The sequence below is a fragment of the Bubalus kerabau genome, chromosome 8, assembly GCF_029407905.1.
Source record: "Bubalus kerabau isolate K-KA32 ecotype Philippines breed swamp buffalo chromosome 8, PCC_UOA_SB_1v2, whole genome shotgun sequence".
Taxonomy (NCBI): domain Eukaryota; kingdom Metazoa; phylum Chordata; class Mammalia; order Artiodactyla; family Bovidae; genus Bubalus; species Bubalus kerabau.
In genome coordinates this window covers 85679261-85700017 of record NC_073631.1, presented here as the reverse complement: position 1 = coordinate 85700017, position 20757 = coordinate 85679261, and the positions used below count along the sequence as shown (strand labels likewise).

General features: G+C 40.1%; 1 protein-coding gene across 2 annotated transcripts in view; it reads right to left on the bottom strand.

The window, feature by feature from the left end:
• Nucleotides 1-20757, bottom strand: part of AMPH (amphiphysin) — a 219148-nt gene that overhangs the window by 68547 nt on the left and 129844 nt on the right. For both annotated transcript variants that reach the window (XM_055590769.1, XM_055590770.1), the window contains 4 exons: nt 16003-16097; nt 12324-12419; nt 2569-2676; nt 723-808 (listed from right to left, as the gene is read on the bottom strand). In XM_055590769.1, the coding sequence (XP_055446744.1) occupies nt 723-808; nt 2569-2676; nt 12324-12419; nt 16003-16097 (385 nt within the window). The remainder of the gene's footprint in view (nt 1-722; nt 809-2568; nt 2677-12323; nt 12420-16002; nt 16098-20757) is intronic.

Sequence of the window (20757 nt, the reverse complement as noted above, 5' to 3'; positions counted from 1 at the left end):
GTGAGAGCTGACAGTAGAGGTTTCACACAAAAGACAGAGACTAGATGACCCCTTGAAATAAAATGTTCTTCCAAGGGTTAAAAATTTATCCTTTAAATTTCAAGGTTAAGGATAGTTCTCCTAATGCCTCTAAATGAGATTTGTATCTCTACTTGAAATAAAAGTCTAAAACAGTGCTGTCCAATGTGGTAGCTAACCAAATTGGGTTATTTAAATTTAAATGAATTAAAACAAAATAACATAAATTTAAAATTCAGTTCCCAGGTCATACTAAACATATTCCAAGTGCTCATGGTCAACCACATGTGGTAAGAAGCTGCTGCTAAGTCGCTTCAGTCATGTCCGACTCTGTGCAACCCCATAGACGGCAGCCCACCAGGCTCCCCCGTCCCTGGGATTCTCCAGCAAGAACACTGGAGTGGGTTGCCATTTCCTTCTCCAATGCATGAAAGTGAAAAGTCAAAGTGAAGTCACTCAGTCGTGTCTGACTCTTAGCGACCCCATGGACTGCAGCCTACCAGGCTCCTCTGTCCATGGGATTTTCCAGGCAAGAGTACTGGAGTGGGGTGCCATTGCCTTCTCCGGTGGTAAGAAGCTACCATATTGTAAATTACAGATTATCGAACACTTCTACTGGACAATGAGTGCTAAAGCATCACAGGAAATAAGACAAGTAATATTCACTATTCCTGAACTTATAACATATACAGAACCATCTTTACCTTGACCACAATGATGGTAACTCTTCTTGTAAGTCAACGTTAAACTCTTCAAACACTTTCTGTGCTTTCTGAAATTCCTCTTCTGCCTAGAAATAACACATAACATGTTTACACTGAAAACATCACATGCATACCACACTTCTAGACACAACAAGATTTAATATAAAATGGAAATAGCTTTATGGCATCCTGGAACATTTTGGAAAGGAGAGAAATCTGGTTAAAATCCACATGATCATTTTCAATAAAAGTGAAGTGTTAAATCTTATTAAAAAGGGAAAATGTGATTGATTACAATGGTTGCTCTTGCAGTCTCTGGCAGATTCATTCATTCTTCAAAATTGCACGAAGTGCCTGTCACATACACTGTTATATGCTCTGCTAGGGATACTGGGCCAGGATGCTTCCCAAGAAATTCCCTGTCTAGTGGGAAGTCTAAGTAACTACAAGAGAGGGCTTATAAGCTATTATGGAGCATGCCATTAAGAAAGATAGTGCAAGAATTAGAGAAGGCTCCATGGAAAAGGTGATATTTTAACTTGATACTGAATCTTGAAGAGTGAGCAACTGTTTGCTAATGAAGTGGTGGGGAATGGTGGACAACACATACAGGCGGAGTTGCTCAGGTTGAGATTCTCACTAACCATGTGGACGTTCTTTACCACCTTTCTGCACCTAAGATCCATAAATGAACACAGCAATGTCCACCTCACAGGTGTTGTGAGTATTAAGGAAAGTGGATGTAAATAAAGTGTTGAACACAGTGCCCTGCTTCTCAGGGGCCTGATGTGAAACTCAGCTCTTACAGTGACTGCTTAGGAGCCGGTGAGTAGGTCATAGAAGCTCCAGATTAGGATGTTTGTGTGGAGGAAGGAAAGCAGGGAAAAGAAGACTTGAAAGCTGACAAGATGGAGAGGTGAGTCAGAAACCAGCTGTGAAGGTTGCATAGGCCATGCTAAGGAATTTAGAACTTTTTGACAGGCAATGGGAGCCATTAAAAGACTTAAGCACTGGAGAAATTCTACCTGGGTACGTTCAGTAGAAAGGTGATCCAGGAAGCTGTGTGTGGGAAAATGGGGGGAAGACAAGACTGGAAGCCAAGAGAGAAGTTTGTATGTGTCTCCAATGAGCTGTCAGTGACTGACATATATGGAGAAAGCTCTGGAAATGGGTTCTTTAAAAGAAAATGAATGTCAAGCAATTGTAGCACACATCTGTACTCTCAAGTATAAGTTACATCTGAGAATTTCACACTTCATTTCCTAGTTGAATCTTCATTTTGTCATCAAGTATGGACCACAGCAGGTTTCCCAGGTGACGCTAGTGGTCAAGAACCCACCTGCCAATGCAGGAGACATAGAGACGTGGGTTTGATCCCTGGGTCAGGAAGATCCCTTGGAGTAGGATGTGGTAACCCACTCCAGCATTCTTGCCTGGAGAATCCCATGGACAGAGGAACATGGCGGGCTACAGTGTCTCAAAAATTGTTTCAAAAAGTTGGACACGACTGAGCGACTTACAATGCACACACATGCACACACATGACACACATAAAGAGTGTAAGGACACATTACTTTATATGATCAGGCAGTACTGCTAGGGGTAAACATTTATTATGATGAAAATGTGTGAGTCAGTGCCACCCAAGTGAATTCTACCAAGGACCTGAAAACCCTTAGTGTAACTTACAAAATTATAGACAGCATCCCACAAGACCCATATTTCAATTTCTAAATTCCATCCTGATTCCAATCTCCATGAGAAAAGAGAGATTTCATTTCAAAAGCAAAGTTGCTACAGGTCATAGAGTACTGAGACTGGTGACAACAGTGGAATTGGTCCCTACCTTAGAGATGCGACTCTCATCCTTCCTCTTGGAACTCTGCAAAGCTTCCAGGTGATGGCGGGCACTGTCGTAGTCCACCAGCTTCCGGCTGCGCTTGGCGATACGATTCTGCCAACAGGGAAGCATAAGCACTAAGAGAGAGACACGGTCACAGATTCTCTTCTTGACCAAAACACTTTCCTTGTCCAGAGTAGCTGGAGATCGAAGTGAACCAGAATTTCAGTAGACAAATGACTGCTAGAAATCAAACTACTGTCTTCAATCCTTTATGCGAATGTGTGTGTGTGTGTGTGTGTGTGTGTGTGTGTGTGCACATTCAGTCATGTCCATTTCTTTGTGACATCATGGACTGTAGTCTGCCAGGCTCCTCTGTCCATGGAATTTTCCAGGCAAGAATACTGGAGTGGGTTGCCATTTCCTACTCCAGGGCATCTTCCTCAACCAGGGATAGAAACCGAGTCTCTTGCATCTTCTGCATTGGCAGGCAGATTCCTTACCACTAGAGATTTGTGTGACTACCATTAGGTACATACCTTCCTTCTGATAATAATTAGGACAATCATTAAGATCTGAAGGCAGAATTTGCAGTCAAAGACCAGAAAAATTCCAGAATTGGTGGAGGAAAGCACATCAACCTATACTCTCTATTAGTCTTTATTCTGAACCTTTAAATGTTCCATTTTAAAGACAGTCAAAGACTGTATTAGGATCTGCTTTTATAATTCTAATAGCACTCACACTAACAGCAGTGATATAAATCCTAAGAAACCCTTTTTTCCTAGAAGTGTTTGACAACACTTTTGTTTGTTAGAAATATCTGAGGAGCTTTAGGAATATATTGATTCCTAGAGACTTTCACTTCTAGTTAGGCTATAGAGAGCTGCAAAGAATGTTACTCCCACACTAACAAGAAAAAAATATCTGGATAGTCTATAAAAACATAAATTGTCTTGACTGTATCAGAGACATAAACTCACAAGCCAATAAAGCCATCTGAATCCCAAAGAGGGATGCGTCTTTGTAGGGAGAGATGAGACACAAAAACCATTTCACCTTTGGCAGGCAAAAGCTGTTGCCAACCCAATACAAGTGGACAAGTTCAGTTCAGTTCAGTCACTCAGTCTTGTCCGACTCTTTGCAACCCCATGGACTGCAGCATGACAGGCCTCCCTGTCCATCCTGGAGTTGACTCAAACTAATGTCCATTGAGTCTGTGATGCCATCCAACCAACTCATCCTCTGTCATCCCCTTCTCCTCCTGCCTGCAATCTTTCCCACCATCAGGGTCTTTTCAAATGAGTCAGTTCTTCGCATCGGGTGGCCAAAGTATTGGAGTTTCAGCTTTAGCATCAGTCCTTCCAGTGAATATTCAGGACTGATTTCCTTTAGGAAGTGGACAAGAGATCAGCTAAAATTTTAACAAATTGTTAAAGATCCACTGGGGGCTAAGGTGTCAGTTTGGAATAAGAGCTGGGAGTCCAAGACACAGGGGAGGGACTTCCCAGTGGCTAAGACTCCATGCTGCTAATTCAGGGGGCCCAGGTTCAATCCTTGGTCAGGGAACTAGACCGCACATACTGAAATTAAGAATTTCACAGGCTGCAGTTAAGAGTTCGAATGCTACAACCAAAGATTCTGTGTACTGCAACTAAGACCGGCACAGCCAAAAATAAAAAGACATGAGGGTAACTTGCACTTATGAGCAAGCTCTTACCTAGGGCTTCCAATGGATTCTACCAGAGTTTGGGGAACAAGACATCCCCTTGCAGTGCAGGTGAGAATGAGGTGATCTCTGACTGCCAAGGAGTAGACACAAAGCCCTGTCTATTTCCTAGGTCATTTTTCTATTTACAAAGCAAAACCTTTATGCCACTTGAGGAGGAAACAACAGATCTTCATGTCCAGAGACACCAGGCAGAGATCCTCCATTCTGGGAAGAAGCAGAAGCAAAACCAAACTAATCCTGGGAAGGGACAAGAATCCCCCAGGTCCATCAGTTCAGTTCAGTTCAGTCACTCAGTCATGTCTGACTCTTTGCGACCCCATGAACTGCAGCACGCCAGGCCTCCCTGTCCATCACCAACTCCTGGAGTCCACCCAAACCTATGTACATCAAGTCAGTGATGCCATCCAACCATCTCATCCTCTGTCGTCCCCTTCTCCTCCCACCCTCAATCTTTCCCAGCATCAGGGTCTTTTCAAATGAGTCAGCTCTTCCCATCAGGTGGCCAAAGTATTGGAGTTTCAGCTTCAACATCAGTCCTTCTAATGAACACCCAGGATTGATCTCCTTTAGTATGGACTGGTTGGATCTCCTTGCAGACCAAGGGACTCTCAAGAGTCTTCTCCAACATCACAGTTCAAATGCATCAATTCTTCAGCACTCAGCTTTGTTCACAGGCCAACTCTAACATCCATACATGCCAACTGGAAAAACCATAGCCTTGACTGGACGGACCTTTGTCAGCAAAGTGATGTCTCTGCTTTTGAATATGCTATCTAGGTTGGTCATAACTTTCCTTCCAAGGAGTAAGCGTCTTTTAATTTCACAGCTGCAATCAAAAAAAAGTCAGCCCCTGTTTCCATTGTTTCCCCATCTATTTCCCATGAAGTGATGGGACCAGATGCCATGATCTTAGTTTTCTGAATGTTGAGCTTTAAGCAAACTTTCTCACTCTCCTCTTTCACTTTCATCAAGAGGCCCTTTAGTTCTTCACTTTCTGCCATAAGGGTGGTGTCATCTGCATATCTGAGGCTATTGATATTTCTCCCGGCAATCTTGATTCCAGCTTGTGCTTCCTCCAGCCCAGCGTTTCTCATGATGTACTCTGCATAGAAGTTAAATAAGCAGGGTGACAATATACAGCCTTGACGTACTCCTTTTCCTATTTGGAACCAGTCTGTGGTTATATGTCCAGTTCTAACTGTTGCTTCCTGACCTGCATACAGGTTTCTCAAGAGGCAGGTCAGGTGGTCTGGTATTCCCATCTCTTTCAGAACTTTCCAGTTCATTGTGATCCACACACTCAAAGGCTTTGGCATAGTCAATAAAGCAGAAATAGATGTTTTTCTGGAACTCTTGCTTTTTCGATGATCCAGCAGATGTTGGCAATTTGATCTCTGGTTCCTCTGCCTTTTCTAAATTCAGCTTGAACATCTGGAAGTTCATGGTTCACGTATTGCTGAAGCCTGGCTTGGAGAATTTTGAGCATTACTTTACTAGTGTGTGAGATGAGTACAACTGTGTGGTAGTTTGAGCATTCTTTGGCATTGCCTTTGTTTGGGACTGGAATGAAAACTAACCTTTCCCAGTCCTGTGGCCACTGCTGAGTTTTCCAAATTTGCTGGCATATTGAGTGCAGCACTTTCACAGCATCGTCTTTCAGGATTTGAAATAGCTCAACTGGAATTCCATCACCTCCACTAGCTTTGTTCGTAGTGATGCTTTCTAAGGCCCACTTAACTTCACATTCCTGGATATCTTGCTCTAGATGAGTGATCATACCATTGTGATTATCTGGGTTGTAAAGATCTTTTTTGTACAATTCTTCTGTATATTCTTGCCACCTCTTCTTAATATCTTCTGCTTCTGTTAGGTCCCTACCATTTCTGTCCTTTATTGAGCCCATCTTTGCATGAAATGTTCCCTCGGTATCTCTAATTTTCCTGAAGAGATCTCTAGTCTTTCCCATACTATTGTTTCCCCGGGTCCATAGGATATATTCAAAAATAATTGCAATACACAGAAGGGTGGGAGAAAAAAAAAATCTCAACCCATAGGGGAGGAACATAAAACATTCTTTGGGGACTTCCCTGGTGGTTTATTGGCTAAAACTTGGGATTCCCAATGCCGGGGACTTGCGTTCAATCCCTGATTAGGGACCTGGATCCCACATGTCACTACTAGGAGTTTGCATGCCACAACAAAGATTGAAGATTCTACGTGCCACAGCTGGGATCCTGCACAGCCAAATAAATAAAGAAAGAAATATTTTAAAAATAAAAACTTCTTGGACCTAAGATCTGACTTCTATAACAAGAAGAGGTTTGATCCCACTTGGGCAGGGGCAGCAAACTCCTGCTTAGACCAATCACAAATGTGAAACTGACTCTGACTAAAACAGACCAGAAAAGGATAATATAAACAGCCCTGCCTACTCCAAGTCCACCACTGAATAACAAGAAATTGCTGCTTACCACTGGAGGAAGGATAAATGTATGGGTAGAAAGCCCCTCTGCAATACAGGCACACAAGGACTCCTGAAATCTGATGGGGAACGGGAACACTAATAAGAACTCTCTGGCATGCAAGGGCCCACCCAATGTGGGTCAAAGACGCAAAAACTGGACTTGACCTCAAGAGTCTGAAAATATTATAGATGTTAGTCTATATGCTCAAGGCATTAGCAGCTCAGTTCTAGAGGAATTTGAAAGCGATGGTGCACTGAAAGTAACAATAGCAACAACGAAACTCAAATCCAGCTCGAGCGGCAATTAGCTCTTACATTAACAGCTTGCCAACAAAGAATGCCCACTTCCAGGCATAAATATTATTTCAGTCTTCACTCTTCCATACATGGAGTCTGGCGTTCAATCAAAGATTTTGAAACACATACATAAAAACAAAAACAAAAACAAAAAAGGCCCATGAGAAAGGACAAAGCAATCAACAGAAACAAATCCAAACATGAGCCAAACGTTGGAAGTATCAATCAGTAATTTTAAAATAACTATGACTAATATGTTAAAGTATCTAGTTGGAAAATCAGACAAAATACATAAACAGGTAATTTCAGCAGATACATGGAAACAGTTAAATGAAAATCAAATGGAAATGCTAAAGACAAAAAAAAATTTATATATCAGAGGATACATCTGTTCACTAGACATAAAACAGTTGAGGAAAGAAACTGTACAGTTGAAGCTAAGTCAAGAGAAATTATTCTCATTAAACCACAAGGAGGAAAAAAAAAACAACAGAATCAACCACAAAAGGCCTCTAATACAATATCAAATAGTCTAACATAGTATAAATTGGACTTCTCAGAAAGAGATGAGAACAAGAGTCAGAAGAAACATTTGAAGAAATAATGGCTGAGAACTTTACGAAATAAGGAAGCCATCAAAATTCAGTTCCAAGAAACTCAGAATCCCAAAAGAGAAAGATACCAAACAAGACACAGCCAGCTATATCATAGCCAAACTGCTCAAAATCAAGAATAAAGAAAAACAGCAAATACAAAGGTAAGAATTACAGAAGACTAATTTTCAGAAACTGTGCAAGCTAGGATACAATGGAGTGGTATCTTTTAAGCACTGAAAAATAAAAATCAACAGAGATCTTAGAATTCTATTCCAAGTAAAAATACCTCCCAAAAGTAAAGATGAAATAAAGATTTTTTTTTAAGACAAACAACATTTGGGGGAACTCACTGCCACATAAGAATTGCAATACCAAGTGGAGCTGTCAAAGAAATGAGTATCAGAAATGATTAAAAAAAAAAAAAGCAAATAAGATTTTTTTTTTAATTTTTGACTTTAAAATAAGTTTTTCTTAATACTTATTTCTTTATTTATGGCTGCATCTGGTCTTGGTTGTGGCATGCAGGGTCTTCACTGTGGCATGTAGGAGAATGTGGGCTGTGCACTTTGCAGAGCGCGGACTTAGTTGCCTCGTGGTATGTGGGATCTTAGTTCCCAGACCAGGAATTGAACCTGCATCTCCGGCAATGAAAGGTGGGTTCTTAACCACTGGACCACCAGAGCAGTCCCATCTCCTTATATTTTGAACCTTTGTGCCCTCACTTGCCTCACTCATTCCCTGCTCCTAACTCTGGGTTAGTACTCCTCTAGCAGTGCCCAGGTTTCTGTGACAGACTCTGTCATGCAGATACTGTCTGTCCTGCTGTGCTCCTCCTCTACGCTCCCTGAAGGAGAGGTAACAGGCACCGTGAGGCAGTTACTCTCATTTAGATGCTTTCAATCCCTTTCACTTGACTCTGCACAGACCACTTCCAACTGATGTTACCGAAAAATTTGGCTGATATACCACATTCACTTAAAATATGCAATGAATTAGTCCAGGCAGAGCAGAGAGAAGTGTCTGATAAGGTGACAAAGCTCATTATTTTTAGCAAATATCTGTTACCTCCCAGGAAGCATTGACCCTCGAGGCAGTGGCCTTGTGTGACGCTATGGAAACTCTTACAAAACTCTGCTTTGCGGACTTGGGTGGCGTGGGAGTGGGGAGTTTCCTTTAATATCTTCCAAGAAGCAAACCTTGATTCTTTGAAGACAAATTTGATTTTTGAAAAGCGTTAAAATTCAATTACTTCCAAGCCTGGGAAGGTACACTGGATCATCTTATTTTTTGTTCACAAACAAGAAGTGAAGTAAATAATGTGAGTCATTTTCTTGTGTAACTGACAAGTCAATTACAGAGTTCAGCGTACTGTGGTAGAAGTTATTATTTTGAAGGCCATCACTCATTTTGATGCACATATTTTTGTGTTTGAAGAGCCAATCTTATTTCCTTACCTATTTGATATTTGGAAAACCTCATCTCCTAAGTAAGGGTAGAGTTAATACACCACAGCTTTTACATAGAAAATGATACAATTCTAATTTAACCATCCAATAGTAAGTTTTATTAAATAAATTTACTAGCTTAATAGTAAATGGTTTTTGTCTTTTTAAAAAGATTGCTTTTTATGCTGACCATTTTTTAAAAATCTTTATTGAACATGTTACAATATTCCTTCTATTTTTTGTTTTGTTTTGGTGACAAGGCATGTTGGGATCGTAGCTCCCTGACCAGGGATTGAACCTGTTCCCCTGCATTAGAAAGTGAAGTCTTAACCACTAAACCACCAGGGAAGTCCCAATAAATAGTTGAACTAAGTGGTTTATTTAAAAGTACTTCAGATTTCCCACTATGAATTGACCTTATGCAGCAAAGAAAATAATTTTCTGAAATTTTTAAAATTTCAACAATACTCCCAATTTGGCATTCATTTTGGCCACTGCTCTAGATATATGCTTAGTGGCTCAGGCATGGCTGCCAAGATAAACTCTAAACTGCATTTTACAGTAACAGCTCACAGCTGTAAGCCTGCCTGGGTTAGTGACAAGCTGGCTCTTATTACAACACTGATGTTAGATGTCAGTGCTGTATAAAAAACTGTAACACCAGGTGCCCTGCCAATCACAGTTGGAAAAGTCAAACATCATCCCCTCATAACTGGTACTTCATAGTCTTTGCTGATGGGTTGCAGTAAATATTTGGAAATCTGCCTGAGGTTACACACAGCTTGTTGATATTAACAAGAGTCAAGGAGGTTAACTGTGTCCCAAGCTTTGAAAATTCTCCACTGTATTTTTAATCATAAGCCCCTTCTCATCAATAACCCATTCATTATATAAAAACTCAACACTCACTTTATGAAACAACGGAGTCTATATCCACTTCTAACTTCCAGCCACTGGGTAAATGCATACTTTCGTGTATTTTCATAAAAGATAAGTCTTTCAATCACTAGAAGCAGCTGTCCCACCTACTCCCCAACTCCAAATTTTCTCTTTTCCAAGATAAACACTGCTGTTCCCTTCACTGTTCATCATATGAAATGCTTTTGCAATTCTCTATCTTGGTTGAAACCCTATGTGTATGCTCTAATAGTCTAAACATGACTTCACAGAAACAGAGAGAGAGATTATGTAGGTTCTTTTCATGATGCAGGTAAAACCATGAAATATATTTCATTTATCTTCAGGGCATGCAGCTGGAAAAATGATTCCAGACCTCTCATGTAAAGATGTTTCAGTAAGTGGAGGATCATCTTTATGCTTGCCCCTCCACCACATGGACCCCAGGAAAAGTAAAAATCCACTGAGTGTTTTAACAAACTGAAAACATAAACCAAAATAATCCATCAGGAGTTTATTTTAATCTATGTTTCAACATAAGGAGTTCTGTGTCTATTTGTCTTCTGTAATTTTACACTCCTAAAGAGAATGGCTAATTTCCAAGTAACTTGCTGGGAAGTACCATAGCAAATAACAAATAATAAATGCTTCACACTTCTTTTGATGGCATTAAGTTTTGATCCTAAAAGAAACCCAACAACTTTTCAAATGTGTTCTTCTGTAGGCAATCACAATTTTCATTTGCTTATCAAAGTCATACTATCAAATATTATCTGAATAATTTAGATAAGTTGCGAAGTTCTTTGAAATTTTCCAATAGGAAGACAAACTTTTCTTTTACCTCCTTCTGACTTATTGGAAATTGATTTTCATGAAGATTAATTACCATCCAATAAACAATATTCTAAAATGTGATGATAATTCTGAGAATCTTTGCTCCATAAATGCTGCAAATTCCAATACAAAATGTCAATGCCTATCAAAGTATCTGAAGATGTCTCAAAATGCACTCTCTGTGTACAGAATTTTAAAATTTATTTAAAAACTTCTTAATTCTCAGAAAATTTTAAAAACTGACTTAAAATCTTTTCATTAGGATGTAGTTATATAATGACTGAATAAATTGTTCTGCTGCCTATGATGATAACATCACTGAGAATTGATATCTAGATTTGTTCTCCAGGATATTTTGCCAACAAAGCTAATGTATCTAGTCTGACTCACTTAGGTTCTTGTCTGGTGCCTCTGGCTTCCCCAAAACACACTGAAGTATTAGCCAACTAGCATTAGGCATTCTGTGCAGGGCCAAGGAAATGAATGTCATTGATTTCGGCCAAGAAGTTTCACTATGTTTCACGGCCAAAGCCAGTTCACACTACTGCAGGTATTTTCCTGATGTTTGGCAATGTCTATAAAGGTTAGGCAACCATGCCTGGAATTCTGTTCTACAGACTGTGAGCTAATAAATGGGTATTGTTGTAAGCTTCTAAAAAAAAAAAAGACCAGGTTTAAATGGAACTTTACATCAAAGGTCACCTACTAAGATACTGCAAATGCCCATGGATGGTGGTTTACGGCTCCTTGATCTACAGGAAAGGCAGCATGTGGCTGTCTTACCTTGAAGTCCTCTTTCAGCTGGGAAAACAACTGGAGGGTTGATCTATCAAAGCTACCATTTGCTATCTACAAGCCTAATGGCTTAAAAACCATCTTTACCTTGAGAGTCAATTCTGAAACTGTGCTATTCAATCCTTCATTTGTGTATTTCCCTTTCAATGAATCCAACTGTTAAATAAGACAAATGTTTTAGACAGGATATTTTTAGATCCAGATGCAAATCTATTTGAAATGCTTACATCTTAAGAATGTGCAGGTGTGCTATAAACATACACAAAATACAGAACAAAGATCAGATTTTGCTTTCACATTTGCCATGAAGTTTCTCCTTTCCTCATGACCTTGTTTATCCTAATGGAAATTCTTGTCAAGTCCCATATAATAAAAAGGTTTGAACATAGACTGAAATTTTTTAGTAGCTCTGATTTATGATCAGATTATATATATATATATATATATATATATATGATTAAAAAGAATTCTATAGAGAAATAAAAGATGAAGCAGTTCATTAAAGGGGAAAATGTTATTTCTGTAACTATATTTCATTTTATACTGATAGGAACAGAATAAAAATCCCACACTTAAATAGGCAAAAAGTTTCTGTCTTTGATGTCAGCTTGAGGACTTTTAACTCCACTTATCTCTTGCCCATTTTTAATAAGTACATGCAACCATTAAATTCTTCCCTTTACAGACACAGAATAAAATACCTTTATGTCGGGAAATTGGCCCAGATAGGTGTCCAGTGTCAGCAAGGACCCATCCACTAATTTCTGATGGAAGTCTTCCCACAGCACATCACATTTCTGAAAGAAAAAAAGGAAATAAAGAGATGAATGCAGAATTATTTTAATTGGATACCTTTCACCAACTTCTAAAAAGCCTGAAACTATAAAATCAGATAAGTACTAGTTCCTTGGATAGTAAATGGTAGAAGGAACATGGATTATTTAAAAATACCTTAGTTTGGCTACCATTTCTAAATTTACAATACTGAATATATAGGTTACCTAAGGGCTCAGGTCATTTAAAAATGTGCTTCTGCTTCTGAATTAATAAAGAATATATTCAACAGAAACTTCAGAAGGCCCCTGGTGCTGGTGGTTTAGTTGCTAAGTTGTGTCCAACTCTTGGCAACTCCAAGGACTGTAGCCTGCCAGGCCTTTCTGTCCAAGGGATTTTCCAGGCAAGAATACTGGAGTGGGTTTCCATTTCCCTCTCCATCAGAAGGCCCCTTATAAATCCTTATAAGTGGATTTTGGGGCTAAGAGTCTGAAGAAATCCAGTAAAAGAGCTTGCTTCTGAAGCAATCCATGAAATTAGAAGCCACTCCATACAAACAACAAGCCATTGCTGAAGCTTCCACACAGACAGCAGAAAACTTAAAGTTATACTGGAAAGGGCCCTCCCGTGCATGGAGTATCCGTTATGATAGACACAGTGACTATCAGATATTATGACTGTTATGACGACTACTGTCACCATATGTCAAGTCATAGTTGCTCAGATACATCCGACGCTGTGACCGCATGCACTAAAGCCTGCCAGGTTCCTCTGCCCATGGAATGCCCCAGCCAAGAATACTGGAGTGGGTTGCCAGGCCCTTCTCCAGGAGATCTTTCCAACCCATGGATCTAACCTGGGTCTCCTACATTTCAGGCAGATTCTTTACCATCTGAGCCACCAAAGAAGCCCAAAAGTGAAAGTATTAGCTGCTCAGTCGTGTCCGACTCTGCAACCCATGGACATCAAGGCAGCTGGTTAAACACTTTACTTGTCTGTGTGTGTGTGTGATTTAATTCTCACAATATTCTTTTTTTTATTATTTTATTTTTTAACTTTACAATATTGTATTGGTTTTGCCATATATCAACATGAATCCGCCACAGGTATACACATGTTTCCTATCCTGAACCCTCCTCCCTTCTCCCTCCTCCCTCCCCGTACCATCCCTCTGGGTCGTCCCAGCGCACCAGCCCCAAGCCTCCAGTATCGTGCATCGAACCTGGACTGGCGAATTGTTCCATATACGATATTATACATGTTTCAATGCCATTCAATATTCTTATGAGGAAAGTCTTCCTGTTATCTTTATGTAGAAGAGAATGCTGAAGCCCAGAGATGATATACAATCTGGCCTAGGTCATGTAGCTGGTAAATGACAGAGTCTGGGTTCAACACTTGAATGTGAAGCCCACGATCTGTCTCTGACACCAGGCTGCCTCACCAGCACAGGGTTCATATCCCAGCTTTGTGACTTTACAATGAGTTTCAGCTTACCCAATCTAGGGAACTGACAACATAAAGTGCCTCACAGAATCCCAAGCACATAGCAAGTGTGCAAGAACATCACTCCATATTCTTTCCATCACTACATTTGGGGTCTCCTGACACCATCTACCCTTTCTTTCTCCTTAGTAACACAACCTCCAGTTTCTGCCAGGCACATGGCCTCCTAGGACACAGAGCACATTTATCTGTCTCCACTGCAAGCTAGTGTAGCCATGAGACTAATTCTGCCAAAAGGAGGGACTTGAAGGCAACGTCCTTAAAGGGAGGTTTGTCCTCCATGCTTCTCCCTTCCTGTTACTGGAAGACAGAAATGAGTGCTGATAGCCAGAGCTCAGACAGTCACTTGAAAGCAGAGATGACATCAGGGATGCAGACGGGCCCCTGATGGTTGTGGGTTCCCCCCACCACACATGGGCTGCCAACCTTCAATGTCCATTATGGGAGAGAAGTTTCTGTCTTGTTGAAAACCACTTTTTAATGGTTGATTTGCTTCTTTTTCTTTTTCACCCTTTAAAATCCAGTTCTAATTGTTATAGATCCTTATTCAAGAATTTTATGCAACCCCAAAATTTAAATCCATTATACAAAAAGGCTTATATTCTATCTGAGCAGACCCTCTGAACATGCAGTGTCAGGTGCTTCACCTTCAAAAGAGCTCATATTTGGGTCAGCAACTGAAGATTCCCAAAATTCTGGAAGCCACAAGGACCAAGGTAGGATATCAGCTGTTTCCTTAGGAATAAAGGTCAAGATCGTGGCATTTGCCACACAGAGAATCGTAACACAGTGTTCTGAAAAGCCATTTATGCAAGCTTCTATCATTCCCTTAAAAAGTCTTCTTTTCATGATGAATTTTAAATGCTACACCTATAATCAGAAATTTACAAAATGAGGTAAGCCTTTAAAATATGCTGTTGAAACAGTGTCTTTATATTTAAGAAATATGAGAAGATGTAATTACTCAAAACAGCACTGAAAAATGGTGTGTGGAGGTTGATTTTGCCCAATTCACATCCTGAAAGGTTTCAAAAGAAGTTAACAGAGCTAACAAGAGCCTTATTCATTAAAAAAAAAAATCTGTTTCTATCACAGTCATAACAAGATTATGATTTGTGATCAATATGGGAGTGTCAGAATTTTCAGGGAGCAGCCCAGATGAGTTGTTAACCCATCTTTCCAAAGGCTGCATAGATGGTCAGCATGTCACCTACCAGACCTTCCCCTGGGTTGTGGAGGCCACATCTCTTAGGTCTTCCATGCCTCATGAGAAGCAATAAGCTCCCGTGAAGTGGGCATGACAAACAACCACTCTTTGTTTTAACAAAGAACTTGGTCATGAGAAAACTCCTGACAGCAGGATTCCTAACGTCTGTAACAATCATATGCACTGTGCACTAGGTCGAGAGTGTGAGTACACAGGCTTTCAGTGTGTTATTAGGAGGTAAAATTAACACACTCACTTTGCAGATGAGGAAACTGAAGCCAAAGAAGGTTAAAGAACTCATCCAGTGTCACATCCCATCCTGCCTTCCTCAAAGCAACAGTAACTACTTTCTTGCTTCCCAGAGTCAGACAGCCCTGGGCTAGACAGTGCATTTTAAGTGTTAAGACATGTCTTGGGATAAAGTATTTCATGAATTAAATTTCCACTGGCAAGCTCTGTCCTTAGCCCTGCAGACTGGCAAATGGACCAGCCGGTGGTGAACTGAAACAGATGCTCTTCTCAGCTCCTGTACCTGCTTTCAAGGAGGGATGGGGAAGTAGGGGCAGTACATAAAATCATGTCGTGAGCCAATTCTCCTGCTGAAATGGGCTAAGATGTGTAGTAAGGAACAGAAAAGTGCTACTCTTATGTTGAAGAAAAACAGTCTTTAACGCCCAGCTTTCTACCCAAGTGGTTTTATCATCATGTTCACTCCTCACTATGAGTCTGGATCAATCTGGATGGCGGAACTGCACAGTGCCTTCCGGGTACATGGTGTCCCCTCCTGATTAGGGCCATGAAGTGCTGAGAGAGGATAAGTTGAGTGAGTAGGACATGGTGGGACCCACAGGGAAGCCACGCTGGACCTCCCGAGCGCTGTGACCGGCTCTCACCTCGCCAACCATTTTCACATCTTCACGCCCATACCAGTCAGGCTCATAGACTTCATGCAGCGACTCGGTAAGCTTCATGGAAGCCTCTTGCATGCCTAGCATTGGAGAGAAACAATTCCCGTTAGAGAGAGGTGGGTGAAAAGTCTCTTCCTCCTTCCCCTACTTTTCTAAGTGAGAGGGAAAATCTTGAACACTTGCTAAATGTTTAAGGAAAAACTGAGCAAGTACAGCTGCTATTTGCATCTGTAGTCACGTCTTTCCTGATTCTGATCACAGCATGCACCTTCTTGTATTTACAATAACAGTGACAGGTACAGGATCTTAAAAAAATAAATGAATAAACAAGGCATTCTATTCTGAAAACAATAAGTCCTACTAGGCTTGCTGTCACTTGTTAAATGACGTGAAACCATAAATGTACAGGCCACCTAGAGCTCTTCTCTATAAAATGACAGAGTCCTAGAAATTAATCCCAAATGAATTTGAATATTAGAAATAAAGCTTTCTTTTTTTTTAAAGCAGACAGAAGCACCATCAACAGGATTTTGGGGCATAATATTTGAACTATTTTAAGGGGCCTAAATTTAAAAAAAAATTCTTTTTCCAATATCAAAAGCTATATATACAGTTTTAAGTTAGAAGCCTCAGAGAACTTCAAGTTCTTCAGTCTATGGGTCAGAATTTTAATTATTGGTATAATTTGGTATGTTGCAAAAATATGGTTTATTAACAATAGTAAAGATATAAAGTTTCCCAGTGCAGCATGGTGATATAAAGTGTCACTAAGTCTGTTTCAATCTCCCCTCTGCCCCTCCTTCAAAACATGAGGGTAAAGTGCGGACTATAGTGGAGACCACTCAGGGCTGGGAACAGACAAGGAGGAATCTTGGCTGGTGACTTGGAGAAGTGCCACTTTGGCACCAGACTGTCCCTCGTAGCTAGAAGGTGAGACCTGGCTAAGTTGGTGCCTTGGCCTTTGTCACTAGGAGAAATGAAATGGGGCTGGAGAGAAGGAGAGGAGAGAAAAACCAGAGTGCCATCATCAGAAATAAAAGACACATCTCATAAACTCAATGCCAGTGAATCAAAGAGGGAAAGTTTTTTGTTAAACTGAAAGCTGCAACACTCTAAATTCAACCATGTGTTTGTTGGATTTAAAGCAGTCAGTTTTGGGTTGAACCGTGAGAGGAAAAAAAGTTAAAATAGAAGGCGTCTGAGGAGTTTGAGGTTTTTGAGCACAAGCTGCCCATTCTCCTTGCTTGGTGCTTGTAATAAATTTTTCTCTGCTCCAGAAAATGAAATGAAATCAAAAATAAAATGTATGAAATGATCAAAGTATATCCTCAAACAATATGTACAAGAGTCACACAATGGAAAATTATTCAGCAGCACAAAATAATGAAATAATGCAATTTGCAGCAACATGGAATGACCTAGAGATGATCACACTAAGTGAAGTAAGTCAGAGAAAGACAAATATATGATATCACTTATATGTGGAATCTAAAAAAAATGATACAAGTGAATTTATTTACAAAACAGAAACAGACTTACAGACTTAGAATACAAACCTATGGTTATCAAAGGGGAAAGGCAGGGGAGGGATAAATTAGGAGTTTGTGACTAACATATACACACTACTTCACATAAATCAATGACCAACAAGATCCTACTATATAGCACAGTCAAATATATTCAATATCTTGTAATAATCTATAATGGAAAAGAATATTAAGAAGTGTGTGTGTATATATATGTATATATACACACATATATGTGTATATACATATAACTGAATCACTTTACTGTATACCTGAAACTAACAACATTGTAATCAAATATATTTCAATAAATTATTTAAGAAGTAAAATAAAATATTATTCCCACCCCCCAAAAAAGAGTCATCATCTAATCTGGTATTTCACAATACTTTTCCTCTCTCTAGAGGGGCTTCCCTGATAGCTCATTTTGTAAAAAATCTTCCTGCAATGCAGGAGACTCCAGTTCAATCTGTGAGTTGGAAAGATGCACTCAAGAAGGGATAGGCTACCCATTCCAGTATTCTTGGGCTTCCCTGGTGGCTCAGCTGGTAAAGAATCCTCTTGCAATGCGGGAGACCTGGGTTCAATCCCTGGGTTGGGAAGATCCCCTGGAGAAGGGGATCCAGTACTCTGGCCTGGAGAATTCCATGGACTGTATAGTCCATGGGGTCACAAAGATTCAGACACAACTGAGTGACTTTCACTTCACTTCACTTTAGGGGACAGACAGTCCCCCTTGTTTTCCCCTGGTAAGATGCAGATACCTATTTGGTTTTTGCACACGAAAAGTATGAACGTGTTCTGTAGCCACATGAAGTGTGAAAGCCTGTGACCCTGTCTCCATAAAGGGCACATCACTGAACATGTTTAAGGATGCCCTTTACCATGAGGAGTACAAACAATCCACACCAGCTGAAATGACTTGACAACCACAAGATGAAGCCCAGCAGGGTACTGTGGGAAAGCGGTGATGACTCAGTTCTCTGGGGACACTGATGAACTAGTCTTATAGGTGTAGAGACAGGCAAGCCTTGCAGTGTGTGTGTGCTTAGTCATGTCCAGCTCTTCATGACCCTTTGGACTGTAGCCTACCAGGCTCCTCTGTCCACTGGATTTCCCAGGCAAGAATACTGGAGTTAGCTCCCAATTACTCCTCCTGGGGATCTTCCCAACCCAGGTATCAAACCCATGTCTCTTGTGTCTCCTACATTGCAGGTAGATCCTTTTCCCACTGAGCCACAAAAAGTAATGCAAAAAGCTTCATCCATCCTCTAGCACTCTGAGTCCAAGCAAGGAAGAATCTTTCTCTTGTGATGTGGTCTTCACATGCAGTTACTGCTGACCATATATGGCAGGAATATTTGTCTTGAATGTCCATGTTTAACCCTAACCCTAAGCAAACTAATACTAAGAAATGCACCCCTCAAATTCATACCAAAAGTGAATCACTAGTTAGAACTCTATCATTCAGATGGCAAAAGGCTTCTAAAGTTTTTTTTTTTTTAATTCTTCAAGTCAGATGGAAGTTATAAACAGCACATAGACAAGCTCTTAATGTCTTAAGAGGAAGAAAGAAGCATGATGGTATTGCAGAACAAAAACCGTTGTGGTGGAAAATGAAACTGTGACTTAAGTTTAAAATAAAATTATATAAGATCTTACTCGTTGAGGCAAAAAACACAATGTTGCAGTAAATATGTCTATTATTAGCCCAAAATAACTACTAATTGCTGTGTGGATAAGTAGCGGAGTGAGTAATTTGGGAAGAAATTATTTTGACAAAAAGCTGTTTCTACAACCCTCCATAGGAAATACTTTGACAGATAGACAGGTGAACAAAACACAAGTCTTGCTCTTAAAAGACAAAAAGATTGGCATAGATTTAGAATGTCCTCTGATGGCAGAGCTAAAGAGGAAAAAACATAGCTAAAACCCAAGTTTCCTTCAAAGTAATTTGGCAACATTAAAGCAGAATAGATGCTAAGTGGCATTTAATAATATCTAATACCCAATATTTTCTTGGGCTTTCCAGGTGGCTCAGATGGTAAAGAATCCACCTGCAAGGCAAGAGACCTGGGTTCAATTCCTGGTCCACAATATTCCCTGGAGAAGGGAGTATTTTCTTAAAAGATTAGTGGTTTCCAAAACCATAAGTATCAAAATTCATACATAGACAAATGATCATCTTACTACTGGATAGGAACCATTTCCCTCTCACCAAAAATTTGGAGCATCCTAGACCTCAGTTTTCCAAAATATTCATTAGTAATAAATTACAGTACACACCATATGTTATAGGAATAATACATGAAATGAGCCATAAAAAGCTTATGTCTGTGCCTGGCACACGTGTGTTCAATAAAAGTGAACTATAATTATTATTAAACTATTAGCCTAGACTTCTAAAAAGTCTCCAGTTTCATTTCCTCTAGTTTGTATTTCATTCCATTACAATAATTATTTCTAAAATGCTAATCTGATCATGTGACTCATTCCCTCACCTAAAAGAATGTAACGACTCCCTTCTCCATTGACAGAATAAAACCCAAGATTTCTTCTACCTGGAAAGTCTTTCCAACATCAACCTCTTTCCCTGGCATATCTTATCACCTGATGACTATGGATGTCCCCTTCTTGGGTTCATTCAGTGTAAGTTCTGCAGAAGAGCCATTCCTGACCTGGTCTCCTGTCCCTCAGCTAAGGTGGGAGGACTCTCCTTTGCTGTGATAGCACAGAGCATGCTTCTCTTAAACTACACATTACCTTGCATATCTGGCCTTTTTGTTTATTAGCTTTCTCTACCACAAGCCCCATGAGAGCAAACACTGTCTCATTCATCTCTGCATCCCTATCTTCTAGAACAGTGTCAGGCCCATAATTGAGACTCAATGCAATGTTTGCTACTAAAATCAATGAGAGCATAAGTCCCCTACAAAGTCCAAGCCATCAGCAGAAATAACAAAGCCCCACAGGAGTGAATGCCACCCAGAGATTAGGGATAATAAAACAAAGAGTAGAGCTCATTGAATCCAATTTCATAGAATGCCAGTAGCAGAGATGTGGGGGGACTTCCGAGAGCAACTGGAGCGCTTTATAGCTGAGGAACATCTGGCACATTTTACAAATGAGGCAGTTGACAGGCTTGGATTATCCCATAGTTGCCTCTGAGACTGGACCCAGGACTCATCACTCTACTGGTGAGATCTCATTCTCT